Source organism: Mauremys reevesii, linkage group 11, assembly GCF_016161935.1.
Source record: "Mauremys reevesii isolate NIE-2019 linkage group 11, ASM1616193v1, whole genome shotgun sequence".
In the NCBI taxonomy this organism is placed as follows: Eukaryota; Metazoa; Chordata; order Testudines; family Geoemydidae; genus Mauremys; species Mauremys reevesii.
The window spans coordinates 51380579-51402242 of NC_052633.1; the positions used below are offsets into that span (position 1 = coordinate 51380579).

Here is a 21664-nt window from a genome sequence, read left to right on the forward strand (position 1 = left end):
AGCGGGTCCCGCCGCCCCGTGCGAACCCGTCAGCCCCATACACGGTGTATCGGCCAGGGCTTCTCCCGAGCTCCGGGCTCCCGGGGAGCGCTGCCCCTGCATGCACGGACTTGTCCCGGCAAAGCCTTCTCGGGGCTTCCCGCTCTCCCGGCCCCGGCCCGGCGGCGTGGCCCTGCGGTGCAGCGCGGCGCTGCTCCCCTAGAGGGCGGGCTGGAGGCAGCCCGCAGTTCCAATCTCCCATGGCTCCATAAAAGGGGAAGAGGCGGATCGGTTTCTCTCTCATTGCGAGGGGACAGGATTGGAAGACGGGCCGTATAAAGTCGGCTAAGGAGGAGTGAGACAAAGCAGTCGGCTCGGAATTGGACTTGGGAGACGGGCTGCGCAGCAGGGATCATCTTGCGAGGGGAGCGCGGGGCGCCAGGCTCCTACTTAGCTGGGTGTTTCGGTGGCTTTATTTCTTTTGGGCAAACTCACTATTTTTTGCTGCAAGAGAAAATAAGGCAACATCAATGAAGGAGAGAAGAGCGAGCCAGAAATTATCCAGCAAATCTATCATGGATCCTAACCAGAACGTGAAGTGTAAAATTGTGGTGGTTGGCGATAGCCAGTGTGGGAAAACAGCGCTTCTCCATGTCTTTGCTAAGGACTGCTTCCCAGAGGTATGTCTCACGCGCTCACGCTTTGTCTCCTAGTCCCGAGATGGAGCAGACCCTGCACAGCCTCTATTTTTAACCTTCACGGGGGTTTCTCTCCCGGTCAAAGTCTTTTACAATTGTGCAGCCGTATCTTTGCTTGTAAACCAGCCACTGTGATTTCAATAACTGACTCTGCAGTGGAAAAGGAAAACGCTTAAATGTGGGGGAAAGTACATTTCTGAACCCAGCTGTTTGTTTCTACAACTTGTTCTCCAATGCGGTGAACGATGTCAGACGGGCTTGCTGGGATGTTTGTGGATTTAAAAGACAATAACGTTGTCCTTGTTTCTCTCTCTCTCTCTCATTCAGAATTATGTCCCTACAGTATTTGAAAATTACACGGCCAGTTTTGAAATTGACACACAAAGAATAGAGCTGAGTCTGTGGGACACCTCGGGTAAGAGACCTGCAGCATAGCAGATGCCTCGTGATTATTTTTGCATTCATGTCATACTTGTGACTCAGAGCAGTCTCCTAATCATGAATATTAATAAGTGATTGCTAAATCTAAATATTTGCTCCTGTGTGACACAAATACCCATTGAGCTTTTACGGACTAATTCATTCTCTCAAGCAGGAATTTCAGCTGGTTTCTAGTTGAATAGTCACCTATAACAGGGGGAGGCGTTGTTTTAACTTGCCTCAGTTGTGTTTAGCCCCCCGCTCCCCACCCGCAAAAAAAGTTCTTGTAGTAATTAGCCCAGCAGATGAGAGAAGGTTATTATTGCATATCATGAGCCTTTCATTTTCATATTTGTCATCGCTTCTGGGAAAGCCAGCAGGGGTTCTCCTTGGGTAAAACGTGATTATACAAAACCAGCGAGATTAATAGTCACACCAGTATCTGAGTGGGTTTGGGGTGTTTTGCTGAAGTGGGTTTTTTTAATTTTATTTTTTTGCCTACTATGGGCCCAATCTTGCAAACACTGCACAGAAATAGCTGTAACTCGGGCCAGGGGTCTCTGACTTGGGTAAGTAAAGTTTCCCAGCGTGTAACTGTGCAGGATTGGGTTCTAAAGCCCTCAGGGGGCTATCAGCTGAAGAAGTGGCCTGAGAGCAGGAACTCTGTGATACTTCTGATGCCTGGAGGGAAGGATATACAGCCATATGTGTAATTATAGCGGGGTACAAAGAGACCCATCCCAAACCCTTCCCCAACTTTTAGCTTGGGAGATGGGGGGACAACAATGTATGGCCCCTCTTTCAAATTTTTGTTCAATTTCCCCACTACTCTACCAGGCACAAATGGCTTAGCATCTAGTCCATTCTTCCCCCTCCACCACAACCCAGTTCTGCAGCCTGCAGAGAGAGGAAGCCCTGCCCACAGCTCAGCTGCACTGCTTTTCCTCCTCTTTTACTGCAGGGTGTGTTGTGAGCAGGGCAGTGAGTCTGTGGATACCTGACCTGACCCTCACCACAGTCACAAGATGAGAACACTGGGATCAAAGAGTGGATTCAACAGGGGTTGGGGGTTAGAAGAGAGATAAACAGAGCTTTTGGGGGACACAGACTTGTGGGGGGACATGGAGTGTGGAAAGGACAAACCTCCTGGAGACAACAGAACACATGATATAGGAAAGGCTTCCTGATAGGCCAGAGAGCATTGAGGCAACAAGCCTCCTCAGGGAAACAGAGCATGGGGAATGAGAGAACATGTCAGGAACTGACCTTCTGGGAGAAATCAGAACCACAGGGCTGGAAAAGGAAGGAAACGTGGAAATCAGCCACTGAGGAGACAGAGCTCTGACAGGAGAGGCAGATGGCTGAGAAGGGGAGGCAGGAGGTAGTTTTTTGTAGGGGGAATGGCAGGAGAATCGTTTGAGAGTGGCAGGTGGAATGGGAGAGCACTGAACTCCAGAGCAGAGTAACAAAGGGAATGGGTAGAAATGCAGAAAGAGATCACTCAGTGAGAGGATGATAAGGGAGTGGTAGAGAGCAACCAAAGGCAGGAAAAACAAGTGAATGTGGGAGTTGGCATCCAGCACCCAGTAGTACAGAGACAATGGAATGTGGTAAAGGGACACCTAGTGAGTGGAGGGGAACATGATTCTGAGCAGGAAACAGAGCAGCACCCACAAGGCAGCAGAATCCAAGGAAACTGAATTCAATTTATCTTCTCATTGCACAGCCTGGGGAGCAAGTCCTCTGTCAAGAGTACTGCCTTGTGTGGCTTTAACAGAACCAGATGAAAAACAACATAGTCAAGTCCTTTTCTGGCTTTGCAATAATTTTAGGACTCGGGAGACTTTGCATGAGAGCATCAAGTGCCAAAGCAAGTGGCTGTTTGTGTTGTACATGAGGCTAACATCAGGAAGGGAGTTCGGGGAAAAATAAATCATTTTCTTACAATCCAGTATTCAACTGCAAAGCAGCAGCCTTTGTGGGATTCTTGATGGAATCCACTGTAAGACAGGAACTAAACATCCCCCACTGCCTTGGTGACTGACCCTAAGGAGCACATTATTGCTGTTCTCATCAATGGAGTGTTTGCCTCCAGATGTGAATGGCAGCTGTATGTGGAAGACAGCTGCATCTGGCTCTAATTCTCTTTATCTACAGAGGGATTCTCCCAGCCATTTACATTATGTGAGAAAAGGGAAGGGGGATAAAAATCTCCATTAATGAGAAGATCAGTCTATGTTGTACTGGAAGAAGAATGAGCATGACAAGTGAAAACACAGGATATTGTTTGACATGACTGGAAGGGCTACCTTAAGAATCTGTGCTCCCGGACCATCATCCCAGCTTGGTAACCCCTATTCCCCTTACAGGACACTAGGGGACTAAAAGATAAGACATGTGAGCACATGTGGTAATGTTAGATGAAGTCAGCTGATGCTCCTATAGGATTTTTTTTTCTTTTTAGTGGGTTCTTTTGTGTTCCAACTTTTGACAAAACATAACGCTTGTCTATTTCCCTGGCTCTGGGGTGTTAGACCCAATGTTAACCAGCAGGATGTTGGAGATGAGCCTTAGCTAGTCATCAAGCGGTGATAGAATATAATTCCTCTTCTCCATTGTAAATATGGACACCAGAAAAGCAGTATTTAGGTTGTTTTTTCCCCATTCCAACTGTGTTTCCCACTCCTGTTTCAGAAATACTGACTCAGATGCCTGGTGATGGATTCTATTTCAAAGGTTAACTGGCATGCTAATAGTTTCCCAGGGGTTCAGCTTCTCTGTATGCTGATGTCTATCTGAGGGACCTTGCATTCTCTAGCTACCAGCCAAGTAGTTAGATCTTAGTTTAGATCAGTAACTTCCCAACATTTTAGGGCCTGCTGTATCAGTTTATCGGATGAAGATCTCAGCTGTACAGACCTCTGCCAAATCCCCTATTCAACTGTGCCCACCCTAATTTGCCATGGCACCTAAGTGCCATGGGAAAGACTGGAACTGAGAACAGCCCAAGAGCCATTGCCAATTAGAGCACCAAGAAGTGAAAGGAGCTAGTTAGAGTTGACACATTAAGGCAGAGGAGGGGAAGCTGGGAATGACAACCACAAAAGACTGAAGTGTCAGCAGAGGTTTGAGTATCTGAGAACCACAGCATTAGATTAGTAAATCTGGGTTGAGGAAACTGCATAGGGCATACAACTCCTTTCTCAAATATTTTTTCTTGGTCTGATCCTTAGACAGGTGCATTGTTTATATGGATGGCCTGTCTTGGTGCTGGGCCTGATGAAGGCAGCTCCTCCTCCAAAATGGCAGGATGATCCTGATACTGGAAATTAAATTCATGTAGCGTTTTTTTTTTTAAATATATTGGTAATTTTTGGATTTAAGATCATTGTCTTTATTCTGATTGGCTAGGGGTGGTGCTGCACTATTGCCTGGAAAAGCAAGTAGTTTCATAGCCCATGCGCAATAGTATTTTCAAAAAGCAAGATGGCTAACGATACAAACAAGTAAGGGTTACAAACTTTTAGAGTGTAATAAAACATATAGTACCAGGTTTGAGTTTTCATTTTCATTGCTGCTCCACAGGATAAGGTAACCACTCATTGCACAAATAAACTCTACACTGTAGCTTTCTGAAGTCATAGAAAATCTCCAGTGAGTGGATTTATATTGAAACCTACATCTTTATTTTTATTAATTAAAAAGTAACCCATTCTTCACAGGTCAACTTCTTTGACATATAAAGGTTTGAAATCAGTGTGAAAAAATAGATCAGACGCATTCATGTAATGAAATATACATTTTTCAGTATTTTAAAAAGGGAAGAGGTAATCTTACAGGAATATATACCTGAAAATGCTTTAGAACTACACTATTTGGGTCCCGATCAGGGAGCTAATATTTGCTTGAGTCAAAAGTGCAGGATCACAGGGTTAATGTGCTTGCAATTTAAAACTACAGTTGTCAGAGTGGTAAAGCTGAAAGATCAAACAAATACTTTGTTTTGTATAAAGCATTGCTGAATGCTTGATTTAGTGATTTGGGGGTTATAGGTAAAATATGTCACATTCTGAAAACAGCCAGCTCCCATTGATAGTTAGAATAAATACTACCACAAACCTGGGCCACTCAATACAAAAATCACACTACCAGACAAGAAGACTTCAAAAGATAAATTAACATTTTTGTCTTATCTCAAGTTCTTCTTGATTTGTCATTTTACAAATCTTCGTCCTGTTTTTATCTGTTGAATTAGAATATAGGCCTAAACTCCCATTAAATTCAGTGGTGGCAGGACTGGGCCCACAGCAAAATTCAAGCTAATAAAATTATTATTTTATGTCACTGGTATATTTTTGCAAATTATTATTGATTTTTAGGTTTATATATTAAGAAAACATCTAGCATTCAATGTATTAGAAAATCACATTACAACACATTGAGACAATGATGCCACTCGGAATACATTTATATATTTTACATAAAAATGATGCCATTTAGTTGACTTTGAGAGCAATATACCTGAGACATTTCAAGATGACTTTATCAGTCTCCAATATTAATTTTTAATTGTGTTAAACTGTCTTGTGTGTTTTCTTTAAACTACAGACAGCTTGCATCGAGATTCCAGGCTAACTGATCAATACTCTGTACCTCCAATTAATTGAAGTTGATGGAAGTCTTGCCATTGAGTTCTTCAAGAGCCAGATATTGCCATTTCGAGGGCTAATTCTGCTCCCATTGAGGTGAATGGCAAACCTCCAGGCATGGATAAAGTAGAATCTCATAATCCTGCCTCAGGGTGGTATCAGACCCCAGTGTTAGCATTGGTTTTGGTTACATATAAAACTGCCCAATATATAATGTTAAATATAATGTATGGTCTAGGAGCACAACTACAAAACAATGGGCATCACATACTGGATGTTTGGAAACATTTTAAAGCCAAGCATAAATTTATGTGGAAAGTTTTTAATGAATTTCCAAGATCATCAAAGTCTAAATAAATATGGAGCTAGGACATTATACGTTTAAAAACGTGGACAGGGTAGGAAGAAAGATTATCTAAAATATTTTCTGGTGCTGTCTAAACCTGTAAGCCTTTAAAAGGATTAAAATTACTCTTAACATAAAGAAAAAATGCCTATCAAAATGAGATTTAACTAGTATAGAACTACCAAGCCTTTTTTTCAAATTAGTGCTATCTGGTTGCAATATAATTTCTTTAGAAATTATTTCACTCTGTAGTGATATTGTATGATAGTCTCCAGCCAGTTAAGGTGCAATATGTTCATTTTGCTAAGCAGAATATTTCAGAGGACTATTCCATTTGGCAGCCGAAGAACCTTCACAATGTTATCTCAGGGAAACTACAATGAGTAGCTACATGACACAGACTTCTTTCAGTCTATCATTCATACATCAAACTTTAAATATATTCTGTTAGCAAGTTTTTGCCTCCTTACATTAAAATTACTTTTTTAAATTCAAATTTTTATTTGTACAGCAAAAAGCTGCAAAGCAGAAGGAACATTTGGGGCTTTAAATATGTCTCTTTCACTCCATGTCTAACTATAGACCGTAGGTCATTTTTGTAGCATACATATGAAGGTTGAAATGTGGACTTTGTGCCGAACACTCTAATAAAATAATTCTCTACAGGACCAGAAATAGTACTGCAGTGCTGAGGATTAGCATATAATTAAATCCAGAAGGGCCTTAGAGCTTCAAATAAATTAGCTTTACTGTGATTTGCATGTGCACAGTGTACTTGGTGTCTGTGTAGAAATGTAGCATTAATTACGAAGACGATCTTTCCACTAAACCGTTTTGCAAAATATATAAATTAGAGTTGTAACATACAAGAATTGCATTTAATAGAGAACCAACAAAAGCAGAAAGCACCATAGAGGTATTTCAGAGTTTGAAATCTTTGTCTTTCCGATCACCTACTAGTTGGTCAAGTTGGGGCCTATACTCTTTGGTAATAGTTGAAAAACACATAATTTCCACATAATTTGTTTAATTTTTTTAAAAAAGTATTGTTGATAAATGGGAAATGGAAAAGATTTATAAGAGGTCAGGGAAAAGACCAGTAATTAAAGAATAGTTTTTGCTTAGAGTGAAAGATTGCTAAATCCGTAAATACACTAAATTATTGTGAATGCTTGTAGTACTTCCTGCATTTGGAGATGAGAAATCATTGAATTCTGCTACATCATAAATACAATGGCCTTCATTTCCCCAAAATCGTTCAGTGCAGTATTAAAAGAAGGATGCCAGCAAGAGAGATTCAGTGAAGTGTGTATTTCTTATAGTTACCACCCCAGTTTTTTTAACACATGAAGCTAGTAACTAGACAGTTCAGGGAGTTGGTATGGGATAAGGCAATCCTTCACTTATGGGTCACTGGTTATTTGACCGATCAAAAAAAAATGGCCACAAATTGTTAACATCTGATGGCTGTTTGGTGGTCTGTAAGAAATGGAATAATGCTACTGTACCAGTTGTCATGTATTCCATACAACATGAAATGACATCCTATGGGCAGTCTCAGTAGAGCAGCCAAGAATTACACTGAGCAAGAACAATGAACTACCTAGAGTTGGTCCCTCCTAGGTAGTTAGGGTTAAGCCACATTGTTTAGGCAATGTGTGGAAAAACTGTGTGTGTTCTGTGGATAAACAGGATTTCAGTAGCCAGTAACAGTGATCTGGCATCTTACACTATCACTAATATCGTGCTCCAGCAAAGCATTTAAGCACATGCCTAATTTTATTAAAGTTATTGAAAGTACTCGCTTAATTTTAATCATGTGCTTCTGGATCAGGACCTAAATGTATTTTTAAAATAATAACATGATGATGAATATGAGTTTTGCTCATTTAACTCTATATGAAATGTAAGATCTTAAATAGGCAGTTATTAAAATATTTAGCCAATTCAGGCTTAAGCTATTCATGTAATTTGCCAAATAGAACTAAGAAATAAAAAATGCTGTTGGAACCAATCTCTGCCACAGAATAAGATGAGCATGTACTCTGTCAGGCAGTTTTTGGATAAAATGTAAAATTGTTGAAATTAGCCCTGACAAAAATGTGTTCGTGTTGCCACTAATCTGCTCTAACAAAATTAAAATAAATAAATGTAGAGTTTTGATGGGAGTATGGCAGCTCTGTTTGTGAATTCTCCTCCTATTCTCTGGTCTTGGCATGGTTTCAGATTGGTTCACTAACTTGAGAAAAAGATTGAACAGAGTGTTATTGAACTGTATTCAGAAGGTCTGTGTAGACTTGATTCACATTCCTAAGATTCCTTAGGTTCTGAGAATTTTATTTGGAATAAATGATGAAATGTTACATTGAATTGAGTCATGCAGTTAGGTTCTTAGATGTTCTTTACTTGTGTAATCACAAAGATTTGGTTATTGCTGCTGAATGAAACCAGTAAATATATTTCTTCTGTTGGAACATTCCACACCATCAATATTTTAAAAGATTCCTATTAATTCTACCCCACACTTCCTCAGAGAAAAGAATGTGTCAAGTATATCTAGTTTACAACCAAACTGACAGATCACACTTAACTATCTTAGTGTTCAGCATTTTAACATGAGAGACTCAAAAGGAAACAACATAAAAAACCAAACATCTGGAGTTGGTATGGTAAGTGGAATCACGAAGCTGAATGCCTCCGTATGCATAAATGCATATTTATGCACATATATGGTATATGTTGTATCATTGAGGAGTAGTGACTGAGCAGTTAGGTATGTGTCTAAGAAATTAGTTTCTGGGTGTGGCTCTTTAAGATTTCTCTTTAGCTGGCAACTTTTATCTTTCCAAATATTAATGATCTTAAAGACAAAGGGCTAATCCTGCTCTTACTTGTCTGAGCTATGCTGAGAGGGAGGAAAGGTGGGAGGCATGAAGTGGTTCGCACAACTAACTAGTGAGCACAGAGCAGGATGGCTGGGGGTGGAGTTTGTGATACAGTACACTTTTCTGCTGTTCTACAAAACAGTATAGGTCTCCTGTTAGCATCTGTGACGTACCACAGAATATCTGCCAAGGATATTGGAGCGAACTCTTCCCTTTAATTTCAATTGAGTTTCACCATGGATGAATTAGTCCTAATATGTCTTATGTAGAAAGCTAAAAGCATTTGCTCTGCTTTTTTTGGGATGGGGGAAAGGGCATATGATTGTTTCCTTCTTTGGTATACTTATCCATATGATTTACTCTGGATTTTTCCTTTTTGAAAGGCCAGCTAAGGTGAAATACTAGTCCAGTACATACAATGTCAGGTCTTCTAATGCAATAATAGATATAGAACATAGTGTCACTGTGAGAGCCCGGGGCGGGGGGCGGGGGGAGAGCAAGTGGGGCAATTTGCCCTGGGCCCCGCAGGGGCCCCCAAGAGTTTTTTGGGGTCCCTGGAGCAGGGTCCTTCACTCACTCTGGGGGCCCCGAAAAACTCTCGCAGGGTTGGGGCCCCTGGAGCTTCTTCCACTCTGGGTCTTTGGCGGTAATTCGATGGTGGGGGGGTCCTTCCACCCCAGAGCGGAAGGACTCCCCGCCGCCGAATTACCGCCGAAGCGGGACCCGCTGCCAAAGTGCCGGGTCTTCATCAGCACTTCGGCGGTGGGGGGGCCCCGCCACAGGTCTTCAGGGCACTTCGGTGGTGGGTCTCAGAGCAGAAGGACACCCCCCCGCCGCCGAATTACCACCGAAGCGTGGGTCCCCCGCCGCCGAAGACCCCAGACCCCCTGAATCCTCTGGGTGGCCCTGGCCCACAGATATCAAAATATTACACAAAGGAGGTTAAATAAGCAACTATTGAAACTATTTTGTAGGACACAGAAATCTAGAAGCAAAATTTTGGCCTTGTGCAGTCCACAAAGAGGCCAAATTTAGCTCTCCTTTACAGCAGAGTAAATACAGAAATTCAGCTGAAGCCAATGTAATTTTTCCAGATTTATACTGGTATAATTGAGAGCAGGACTTGGCCCAGTATTTTGAATATTTACTTTGTCAGGCCTACTATAGCTGATATTTTTCCTCTAGTATTTTGTTTAATGTCAAAGAGTGCTAAAAGTTTTTGAAGAGCAGCATTCTGAAGCTATGAATATTCATTCATTCATTGTGGGATTGACATTGTCTACAATTCTTCTGGGGGAATTTTTGGAGGGGAAGCCCAGTTTTGTCAAACTACCTTCTTCTGCCTAGTTGGGTAATGCTTCATTTCCCATAAGTTGCTTCTAATTTCAAAAACAAAATTCCTAGAATTCGTGAAGTTCTCTTCTGGCATAAGCTGTCCAGCTGCAGTGCACTGTGATGTGTTCTTACTGTTTCTCTTACTACCTTGTGTAACAGCATGAACTGTTTTTTTTTCAGGGAGAAACTTACAGAATTTTTCTATTCCGGTTAATCATGATTGTTTCTCAGCCTTTGAGATAACTTAGTCAATTAGCTGTGGATAGTTTGAAGAAAATAAGGGATTTAATTAGCTGATGAATCATACAACACATTTTTTAAAAAAATATTATGCTATTGTCTCAAAAATGTCATATGCCATCTTTTTAGGTCCATGGAATAGAGAAATACAGAAACTTAATTATTTGTTTTATGTCATAGCTTTTCTTAAGCTATAGATATACCTTTCTTAAATCAAGCCCGCAATTCAGTCCATGGGACTACTCATGTGCATAAGAACCCTGCTGAATCAGAGCCCTAATGAGTGAAGTTTTAACAGGTCTAGGGCCAAATTCTCTGCTAATGAAGATAGATGAAATTCCATTGAAGTCAATGGATATGCACCTATTTACACTAGCATAGAATTTGGCCCGTAGTCACCTATCTCAGAGTCCTTTAGTCAATACCTATTATGGCCACATTCCTACAGAGATTTGTGCTCATGCTTAACTTTACACACTGAGTAATCTCAGTGAAACCAATGGTGCTACTCACAGTGTAAAGCTTACCCCATGTATAAATCTTTGCAGGGTTGTCTATGTTTATATCACATACGTTTACTGGAGTAACTTCTGTACAGTATCCCAAGGCTTCCTTTCATTGAGCAAACACCATTTTATTCTAGTCTTGACCATTGAAGACACCTTTAAAATAGGCAATGGTGGTCCGTCCTGCTGCTGTTGAGAGGCTTATGTGCTCACATGAGGGGATTCCTTCCAACTAGGCTTCTGAAAAACATTAAGATCTCCCAACATTTGCCCAAGACTCATTGAATATGCTGCTTTTGAGGACTGAAAGTTTAGTCCAGCTTCTGGAGGGGTCCAGAGGTAGAGCACAAAGTACGTGTGAAAGAGCCTTCTGTCTTGAGAATACCTGCTGATTTTTGCCAACTACAGGGATTCAGTCCGTTCCGGTAAACAGTTGAGAGACATCCAAACTTTTAGAATCATTGGCGTAAGAGATGGAAAAGACATGTTAGGTCACCTAGTCCAGCAATGGGTAATGGCTCCCACACTTCCTGATTTTCTATAGAGTCATAAAAGAGACAGACACAAAAGGCCCATTAGGTCACACAAGACTTTGGTGGGGTCATACCCAAACCCAAACTTTTCTGAGACATGCCTGTCACTAGCTCCATACTCTATCCCAGACCTGATTTCACTGTTTGGGCTGTCAGGGAATGTCACAGCTGCTTTCAAGCTTGCAAAGGAAGTTTAATCACTGGGCTACGAACCTGATTAACTACCCGAGGAAGAAATCACCCTTATTTAGGGCTAGGCCCAAGAAGGAATTGGAGTATGGAGAAGTGAGCACCAAAAATAACCTTGGAAATGTAGTATGTTTTGGAAGGCAGGATAGTGACATGCCATTCAAGAGCTTTACTGTAAACCTTCTGAATAAGTTTGCATGACTGCAGAAGAAAAAGGAATATTAAGCAATAAAATAATTTCTTGTTTCTGGACAGGGTCTCCTTATTATGACAATGTCCGCCCGCTTTCCTATCCAGATTCCGATGCTGTCTTGATTTGTTTTGACATCAGTCGGCCAGAAACCCTTGACAGCGTGCTAAAAAAGGCAAGTGTATGGGAATATATTTTTTAATTCAAAACTATTTATAAATAGAATCTGTTTTTAAAACTCTGAAACATGTCACTATTTCCAAGTGTATAATCTTCAGCATTTGATTGTTTCACAAAAATAACTGCACTTTACAGAGCTAGAATTTTAGTCCATCATTTGAGAAGACTGAAAAATACTCAGAAGAGGCATTAGGGGAGTGGAATTAAGTAGAATATTCACTCCCAAAAGCCCTTTGCAAGTATTTTAGTGTCAGAAGGAGGAGTGGAGCCATGAAGAAGCTGCCTTTCAAGGCATGCTCCTCTAGCAAAGGGGATTAAAGACTCTATAGCAATTTGCATTGACACAGTTAATACTCGTCTGCCTGGCATTAAGACCTCTGCCATAGCTTTTACTCCATGTTATAGGGGTGGTGATATGCAGTCAGAGTGGAAGAGCCAGTGACAACATGACTCCTGAGGAAGGGGACTCAAAGCAGTGTGGAAGTGCAGGCCTTCCTTTCAGATGCTCCATGGTCTGCAGGATTAGTGCATGATTTCTCAGCAAAACTAAAGCTCAGCTACGTTTGAGGGCCAGGCACCTGCCCCTTTGACTTCTCAGACCTCTCCCCTTTCTTGGTGCAGCGTGAATCAAGAATTCTGCAATATTAACTTTAGAGTTTACTGACTACTTTGTCCACTAATACAGTTTTTTCCATGGAGATTAGGAGTTAGGCTATTTTTGTTTTTCCTCCTTTATTTGAATGGATCTGAAAGTAAAATAACTCATTTTCTTGTCTGAGCATCACCATCACTGACGATGTCAACAAAAGCGTGGGAACAGGTTTGGGTTTTTTTGTTAACGTGTCTTCCTGTCTGGCTCTCCGTGTACGGAACACACAATATTTTAGATCCTGAATAAACAGTGGGTTCTGTGGTTTTTCACTTGTTTACAGAAGTGTGGTAGATTTTTTTTTCAATACACATGTAAAAATTAAAGTGTTCCCCATCAAATGTTAATGATTCTAAGATTTGACAGATTTAGTCTGAAGAGACCTGAAAAACACCTTTATGAGTTTATGTCCATGTTCACATACAGTATTTGCACAAGATATACATTACACTATTGTGTATTCAGGATTAAGCATATTATTTGACCACAAACTGATTCTCTGCAGATTAAACAGATTTTTTACAGTGCTCAAATAAAGCCATGAGCCAATATATATGATTATGTTTAATATGTTTTATTTGTCTGAGACCTGCTTGTAATTCGTCATTTGAGGAACTGTTTGAATTAGCTAATGGTAACACCCTTTGTTATTTCTACTGCAATGTGGGTAAAACCAGTGAATCATAGGGTGAGTGAATGAGACTGTATACTGTTTACTGACTGTAGGCAGGATCAGGGCATGGCTCTGACAGTCCTTACTCACATGAATGGACATTTCAATTGAAGTCAGCAGGACTAGTGGGTGGGTAGGGGTTGCAAGATCTGCCCTAGATTGGAAGCTGCTAGTTCATATGCTCTTAAATCAAAGTCAATTTGTAGCATGGTTACAAGTTAAATGAATACCAATGTAATGAATTTATGTAAAAAATGCTTTTTGTGATTTACCAAACTGTAATCCTGTTTCCATTGCCTCTTTTCACTAGCATGCTTTAATTAATCTAAATAATGTACTGCATTAGTATAGTAACAAAATAATATTTTACAGTGGAAAGGTGAAATTCAGGAATTTTGTCCTAACACCAAAATGCTTCTGGTGGGTTGCAAGTCTGATCTGCGCACAGATGTGAGCACATTAGTGGAGCTTTCCAATCACAGGCAGACACCAGTATCATATGATCAGGTATGTGTCATGTCTCATTCTTTCCACTTGTTACTTGGTGGTGGTGGGAAATATGCAGCTCGGTAACATTGCATTCACTTTTAAGAGAAACAGCACTCCCTCTGCACTGAGCTTATTTACATTAAGATAGTTAGATACACGCTGTTACCTAATGATCACCATAGGTGAGTCTGAAAACACCAGAGGCTGTGTATTCTGTGCCTGCAGAATTCACATGTTCCTGCAGACTTGTGTCCCAGAAGTATAAGCTATCACATAAATATGTTTCTAGCTCTAATGGTTGCAGAGAAAATCTTTAAAAAGTGAACTGAATGTAAACTAATGCATGAGTCTATAGGCGGCCTGACACAGCACTCTGTTAATGCGCACTAGGGAACTTTTAGTCTGGGCCAGCAGGGTCTACACAGACCATTTAATGTGCAACATGTTGTGCTTTGAGTTCACACACCTCTTGTGTGCATTGCCACTCATGTGGAAAAAGACATTTAACTACAAGCAACACAGTGCAATCAGCGCATCAGCCTGGTCTTTAAATTTGAGTGCCGAAATCAGGGATCAAGGCAGCTCTGATGCTCACTTTGCTAACATCTGTTGTACGTGCAAAGCTGAGTTTTGGTGAACCCCAACATCAGGGCAGATTTAGTGGTTGGTTTAAGTCCTTAAAAGTAAATTGTTCCATATATAGTGAAATAGTGGCTCATTTTTCACCCAATACTGTACTGTCAGTGTAACAAACCTATAACAGGGCACCAAGGTACTGTGATATACAAAAGCACCTTGAATTTTCCTCATACCACACCACTCCAACACATTTTCTTTGCTTGATGAATTTTTTGATTGAAGTTTTTTTCTTTATTTAGAACATTTTGTGTTTAAAATGATCAGAGAAACATTCTGTTGCAAATTTTGGCCAAGATTCTTTTCTCATCTGCATGGTGCATATGCATTCTTGATGCCAAAGTTCTGCCCTTCCAACATGCTTGGACTCTAAAGTGTGTCCTGAGGATGTAACATCAGAACTGAGATCAGCAGTGTGAATCTAAGAACCTGGACAGAGTAGAGTAGCACTGTCATGTATTTGTTACAGTATAACTGGGGTATGTAACACTGTTGTACATGGGGTATTAGGAAACACTTGTATTATCCATGTAGTTTATCATTATTATTCTGAATTAAATTTTAATTCTCTCTTTGCTGAGGGTGTTTTCACTGTTGACAGTTCTTTTACTATATAGCTGAAAGAATTTGTTTTAGAGTTTGGTGCATTGTTCAGCCATACTACCTCTGATTGTATAGCCATTTACATGAGGAAAGTGCATGCCTGTTGCTCAGTAACTGAGGACTTACAAAACACTGTAAATAAAGCATTATAAGGGTATAGTGTCAGCTTGTTAAAATACTGGTTAATCACAGCATGTTTGGTAATGGAATATGCAGGCTTTCCTCTCTAGTTCATTGATTTGAATCCAGCCCACGTTGACCGAGACCAAATGTTGATACCATCTGATCATTGTTTGATAGGTTACCTGAAAGGGTTGGGAGCGGGGGCCAATTTGCTAGCGGAACATTGTGCACATCACAAAAGCTGCCACCACCTCAAATGACTTTGTTGGCAGTTTTAGAGGAGAAGCTAGAGACTGAATGGCTTTCTCCAGAGGCATTTTGATGTGGACACAGCGGCAAAATGAGAACAGACACATGCCTGGAGTTAAGTGACAGGCCGCAATATACAGGGAAGGTTCACTACCCTCCCACGACCCATACTCTCCTATGCCAGACATGTAATTGGTTCCGGTGCAGGGGTTACAGGATGCCTTACCATATAATCCAGAATGCAGGGTAGGCTCTCCTCAGCCTACCACCCAGGACTCCGTTCTCTCTGAGTCCTAGCACTCTCCCCACTGCAAGAGGAACAGAGGGTGCAGCAGGGTGAGGACCTCAGACCATGAGTGACACATGGTCTCACCCTATCACCTGACCCCAAGCCCACTAGCAAAATCCCAGGTCTTTTACCTCTGAGAACTGTTCATTTTATTCTCTTCACCGCACTGGAAACTGTCTGCAAGTTGCAATGAATAAACAGTTCCACCCCAGTACCTCAGTTTGATACTAAGCATGTCCCTACTTAACTCACTGCTGGAAGAGAGCCAAGAGAGGCTCCAAGTGGCCCCCGCACCAGCTGGGAGCAGGGGAATCCTGGGAGCAGGGGAATGCTGGCCAATCAGCATCCCTCTCTCCAGCTGACCAATGGGTTCTAGAGACTTCCAGGGTGAGGAGATACATATTGGCCCTTGGTTAGTGTCTCCCTCCCTTACTGCTGGGATTGTCCCCTTTTCACTGCTGGCCCCATCAAGTTCCCCCACCTGCTGATGCAGGTGGGTAGCATTTGACAGGGCTGTCAGGAAGTGCTGCTGCTGCTGCACAACAGGTGCCTTTCGGTGCAGAGATAAAGATTTGATTTTTTTCAGGCAGTCAGGCCAGTACCTTTCAGGATGAATGAGTCTCCCAAACCAAAAAGTACAAATTTTCTGAATAGGAAAAATCAGTAATGTTTTTGTTTTCAGGTATAGACAGGTCATTGTCCTTATTATATATAGCTTTCAAATTATTCATATTTCCTCACAGGAAACAATTCTTTGATATGTGTATAATGCATTTTGGGTGCATATCCCTATCTCTATTTTGCAAAAAACCCAATGAGTTGCTGTGTGTCACTTTGCTGTCTTAGATTTAGTTTTCATACAACATTATGTATGCAAACAGTGCTGAAAAATAACCGTATGGTTTACTTTGGCTTTGTACAAAACCTCCTTATTGATTGCCATTTCTTTTTCTCTCCCCCCCCTCCCCCCAGGGTACAAATATGGCCAAACAGATTGGAGCAGCCACTTACATTGAATGCTCAGCCTTACAGTCAGAGAACAGTGTAAGAGACATTTTTCATGTTGCCACGTTGGCATGTGTAAACAAAACAAACAAAAATGTTAAGCGGAACAAATCACAGAGGGCAACAAAGCGAATTTCACACATGCCTGGCAGGCCAGAACTGTCTACAGTTGCTACAGATTTGCGAAAGGACAAAGCAAAGAGCTGCACAGTGATGTGAAGGATCTAGGTTTCCTTAGGAAGAAGGAAGAGACAATGTGTTCAGGAAAGGTGAAGACTCAATGAAGTACACAGCCAAAGTGGTATATAATGTGTGGGCTTAAGTCAATACTTTAAAGGATACTCTTCACCTTTTGTGTGAGATTGTATTTAGGGATTCAGCATGTAGACTAAGCAGTGGGAAGAGATGGATCTGAATGAGATGGCTGTCAAAAATGTTACATGGAAGAAATGCCAAAAAAGGAAAATATTTGAATGTGCTAGAGAAGAGGAGGAAAAGTAGCACCTCAGAGAAAGAAGATGTCCTTGACAGTGCTTGTTTGTTTTCTTAAAGATCTGTTCCTGGATACCTACTTTGATTTAATTAAAATAATATTTTAATGTTCCTTTTAAAAAATAAATTAAAGATGTTAATAACACATCCTCATCATTGGGGAACTAGCCCCATGACCTTACAGTTAGTTTTGCCACAGGATATGATCTAATTTCCTTGTAGCTCATCATTAAAATGGAAATTATATCAAGACCCATGGGTCATCCGGAGGAAAACATTGTATATGAAAAGCTTGGAAGTCATGCCTTCCTGCGATGGCTGCACAAGCTAAATTGGAACATGTTAATGACGAGAACCTTTTGAGACTTCCCATTATTATAAGTGCCCTAGCACGACAAAAATTAGACAGATCAAGTAGAAAAAAATGATCTGCTTGTTACGGAACTTTTCAAAACATTGACTATTTCTGTTGATCATTGTGATTGTATTTAAAAAGTAATGCTCTTAAACTTTATTGTTTTTACATCTTCTGTGTAAAGATATGATGTACTGTATGGATATGTCATTGTAGGTTGAGTTGCAAAATCAGATGAAAGGTGCTATCAGTTATGATTACAAATGAGCCTCAGTTTAAAACATAATTCTTACAGCCTTAATGCCCAATCCTGTTTAGGTGCTGAGAATCCTCAGTTCCTAGTCTTCGGGAGTGGAGGTGCTCAGTTCTTCCCAGGCCCTATGGCTGTGTAATGGAGAAGTGCTATTCTGTGGTAGTTGCAGAGAACCATATGTTTAAGCAAAAATAACAGTACACACATGCGCCAACATAGCCAAGTTATCTTGTATATGATACATTCTAACAGGGCTGCACGTGGTGACCGTCTCTTATTTCAGATTTCATTTTCTTATAATGAGCGCTGTAAGGAAATGGGGCCTTAAGGAGCCCTCAGTGGAAACTGGATACTATTTTAATCCTAAAGGACTAATATGTGCATACCCAGACAGTGGTCATTAAACATTACTTCAGTGAACCGGATTCAGTCAAATTCTTTTTCACTTGCTGATTGCTATAGTTACATGAAATAAATCAATCAGCCTTTAAAATAAGTTGCAGATGTTTACTGACCAATTATTGTCACGGCTTCTTTTTAAAAGGATACTCTAAGTTCTGACCAGTGTTGCTCTAGCTTGTTGAAAACAAGCATTCTTTTCCAGTGATAATGCTTCATTTTTGAAGTATTAAAGTGGTGTTTGCTTTAAGCTGTGGCAGGGTAGAGGATGATGGTAATTTAAACACTCAGTCCTACGTGTTACCAGCACTTTGCTTTGTTTCTGCAAAAAAGAAAAAAAAATACCATTCCAGTCACTTCCCACAAAACCCTCCCAGCCATTTTACCACCATAATATGCTTTTGACTGATGCAACAATATGCTTAGGGCAGTATTACAAAATAGCTGGCAAGTGCTTTCTGTATTTAAGTATTGTAAAAAGAAAATAAGTTATAACTGTTATAAAACAGGACATTCATTACTTTTCTTTTTTTAACGTTGAAGTCACTTTGTATGTTTGATTAATGTTTCTGCAGTATTTATTAAAATACCTTTTTTTCTTTGAATAAAAAATAACCAAGTCTTAGTGTAAATGACACGTGTGGCCAGTTTGCTGTAATTTGTGTTTGTTTTCCTGACATTCCTGTACTGAATCGTATGCTGTGTATATCTTGGAGTTTTTATGCAGTCTGAATGAAATTGTGACCTATCCTTGTTGCCTCTCATTTAAGTTATGCCATTTTGGTATGTTGCCATTTAGAATTGTGTGTGTTTATTGGGTTACTTGTCTGAATCACATTTCCAGAAAGTTACAGAGAGATGGCAGGGAGTAGAAGGAAAGTAAACTGGTGCAAATGAGTGAAATACATTCTCCTTTTTGTCCTTTGAAAAACTGAATGCATGTTAAGGAAGCTTCCAAACATTCACGGTTTGCCTACACTACAAAGAAAGGTGTGTTCCTAACTCATTTTAGCTAACCGGGGTTAGCTAACCTGGATTAAAATAGCTGAGAAGACATGGCAGCTTGCTTTTAATTCAGGTTACCAGCTGGAGTTCAACCTCGGGCTTCTCTGTTGGCTTTAACTTGAGCTGATCTCCTGAGTTTAAAACAGAATACCAAAATATTTTGCAGTGTAGACATAGCCTTAGATTGCTGTAAGTTGTGAGCAGGGGCGGCTCTAGTAATTTCGCCGCCCCAAGCACGGCAGCACGCCGTGGGGGATGCTCTGCCGGTCGCCGGTCCTGCGGCTCCGGTAGACCTCCCGCAGGCGTGCCTGCGGATGCTCCACCGAAGCCGCGGGACCAGTGGACCCTCCGCAGGCACATCTGCGGGAGTTCCACCGGAGCCGCCTGCCGCCCTCCCGGAGACCGACAGAGCACCCGCCACGGCATGCCGCCCCAAGCACGCGCTTGGCGTGCTGGGGCCTGGAGCCGCCTCTGGTTGTGAGCCTGCACTTTCTGCAGAATTTCCTATTTTCCACTGACCTTGGCAGCAATAGGTGGGTTAATATTTTGACTGTGATGAAACATTCTTCACTGATTGCTCTATATTAAGTAAAACCAGACTTTTCTTTAACATTAGGCATGCATGTCTTCTCTCATCACTATATGACATAAGGAAAAACTCCCACTCCACAAGGGAAGGTTGAGTTTCCAAACTTCCTCTTAAAATATTTCAGGATAATGGTGGAACAGTGAGAATGAACTCCTGACTCCATTCAAGTCAATGGACTTTGTCACTAACTTCAATGGGGTCAGGGTTTCACCCTGAATGAATTCTTAAAACTACCCCCCCTCTTGGAGGAGGAGCAGCAATTGCTTGAAAGTCAGACTCCATTTCCAATAGTCATGTTTTCCCTCTTCTCTAACTCTAGTTCCTTTTATTTGTGGGATTACAATTTAATAATATTAATCATGCTGGACCAGCCTTATGGTTGGAAAGTCCTTAACCAAGAATTAGCTGAAGCTAATAGGAGAAGAAATTAGGTTCTGAGTTGTGTCCTCAAATCCTACAAAAAAAACAAACCATGAGCTGGTTTAAGTTTCTTTAAAGTTGCCAAGGGTTCCGAAGTAGCTGACTATCTTGTTAGTGTTTAAGGTTGTGTTATATCAGGGGTCGGCAACCTTTCAGAAGTGGTGTGTTGAGTCTTCATTTATTCACTCTAATTTAAGGTTTGCGTGCCAGTAATACATTTTAATGTTTTTAGAAGGTCTCTATAAGTCTATAATATATAACTAAACTATAGTTGTATGTCAAGTAAATAAGGTTTTTAAAATGTTTAAGAAGCTTCATTTAAAATTAAATTAAAATGCAGAGCCCCCTGGACCGGTGGCCAGGACCTGGGCAGTGTGAGTGCCTCTGAAAATCAGCTTGTGTGCCGAAGGCAGCACGCATGGCATAGGTTGCCTACCCCTGATCTATATCATGGGGAAAGGGTTATCATATGCCATCTCCCAGGGTATTCAAAGTAAAGCTGAAGATGTATAGAATGGTGGATTTGATAATCTTTTATTTAATTGTAGATATTGAATATGAAATACTGAATCTGTGAATGTATCATTTAAAGTGAATGTATCATTTAAAACATGGGTCTCTATCATAGGATACTGTACTCTAGTTTCTTGGCAGTCAAGCACACATGAGCTGGTCATTGGTGCACACATGGAAAAATATTTTTCATTAATATTGAAACTATGGGTTTAAAAAATTGGAGAAAGTGGGGGGCAGCACCTGGCACCTTTTTAAGAAACTATTTCATGAAAAGCCAAGTAACTTGCATTCTATATTTTAAGCCAAGAAAAATGATCAACAGAAAAGTTTTGCTTTTCTCAAATGGAGTAGCTGTGGTTAACAGTATGTACAAAAGTAGAATCCACATCAGTAACAAAGAAAATGTTTTGTTTGCTTTTTGAGGACCTGAAGTTTGTAAAATTATCATTCCCTTCAAACCTATAGTTAAGCCTAGTGAAAGAAGTAGTAAATCACAAGTTCTTTTATTTGTAATCGCTGGTAAGTGTCTTAAGTGCCATTTTGGTCCCGGGAAATACATTTGGCAGATTTGCATTTGTTAGTCCATTCCCAAAAAACATTTGGCTTCTGCCTCTGTATTCTTCTATTGCACAACTGGGTTATGCAATCATTTACAGCAAATGAATCCTCTCACTGGATACATAAACAGCAGGAAAATATCAAAGGGGCCACAAGAGAACAGTGCTGCAAAACACTGCAATATTTTATGATGCTGAACTAGAATTGACAC

General features: G+C 40.7%; 1 protein-coding gene across 1 annotated transcript; it reads left to right on the plus strand.

Annotated features, from left to right (window-relative positions):
* The first annotated feature begins 269 nt into the window (after nucleotides 1–269).
* On the plus strand, nucleotides 270–19115 carry RND3 (Rho family GTPase 3). The gene is made up of 5 exons (XM_039495470.1): nucleotides 270–659; nucleotides 1005–1092; nucleotides 12036–12145; nucleotides 13845–13979; nucleotides 16834–19115. The coding sequence occupies exons 1-5, from the start codon at nucleotides 510–512 to the stop codon at nucleotides 17083–17085; spliced, it is 735 nt and encodes a 244-aa protein (XP_039351404.1). The 5' UTR covers nucleotides 270–509; the 3' UTR covers nucleotides 17086–19115.
* Nucleotides 19116–21664: the final 2549 nt, after the last annotated feature.

Coding starts and splice junctions, on each gene's coding strand:
- RND3 (XM_039495470.1), top strand. CDS start 510: ATGAAGGAGAGAAGAGCGAGCCAGAAATTATCCAGCAAATCTATCATG. Junction 12,146..13,844: donor TTGACAGCGTGCTAAAAAAG/GCAAGTGTATGG, acceptor AATATTTTACAG/TGGAAAGGTGAAATTCAGGA. Junction 13,980..16,833: donor CACCAGTATCATATGATCAG/GTATGTGTCATG, acceptor CCCTCCCCCCAG/GGTACAAATATGGCCAAACA.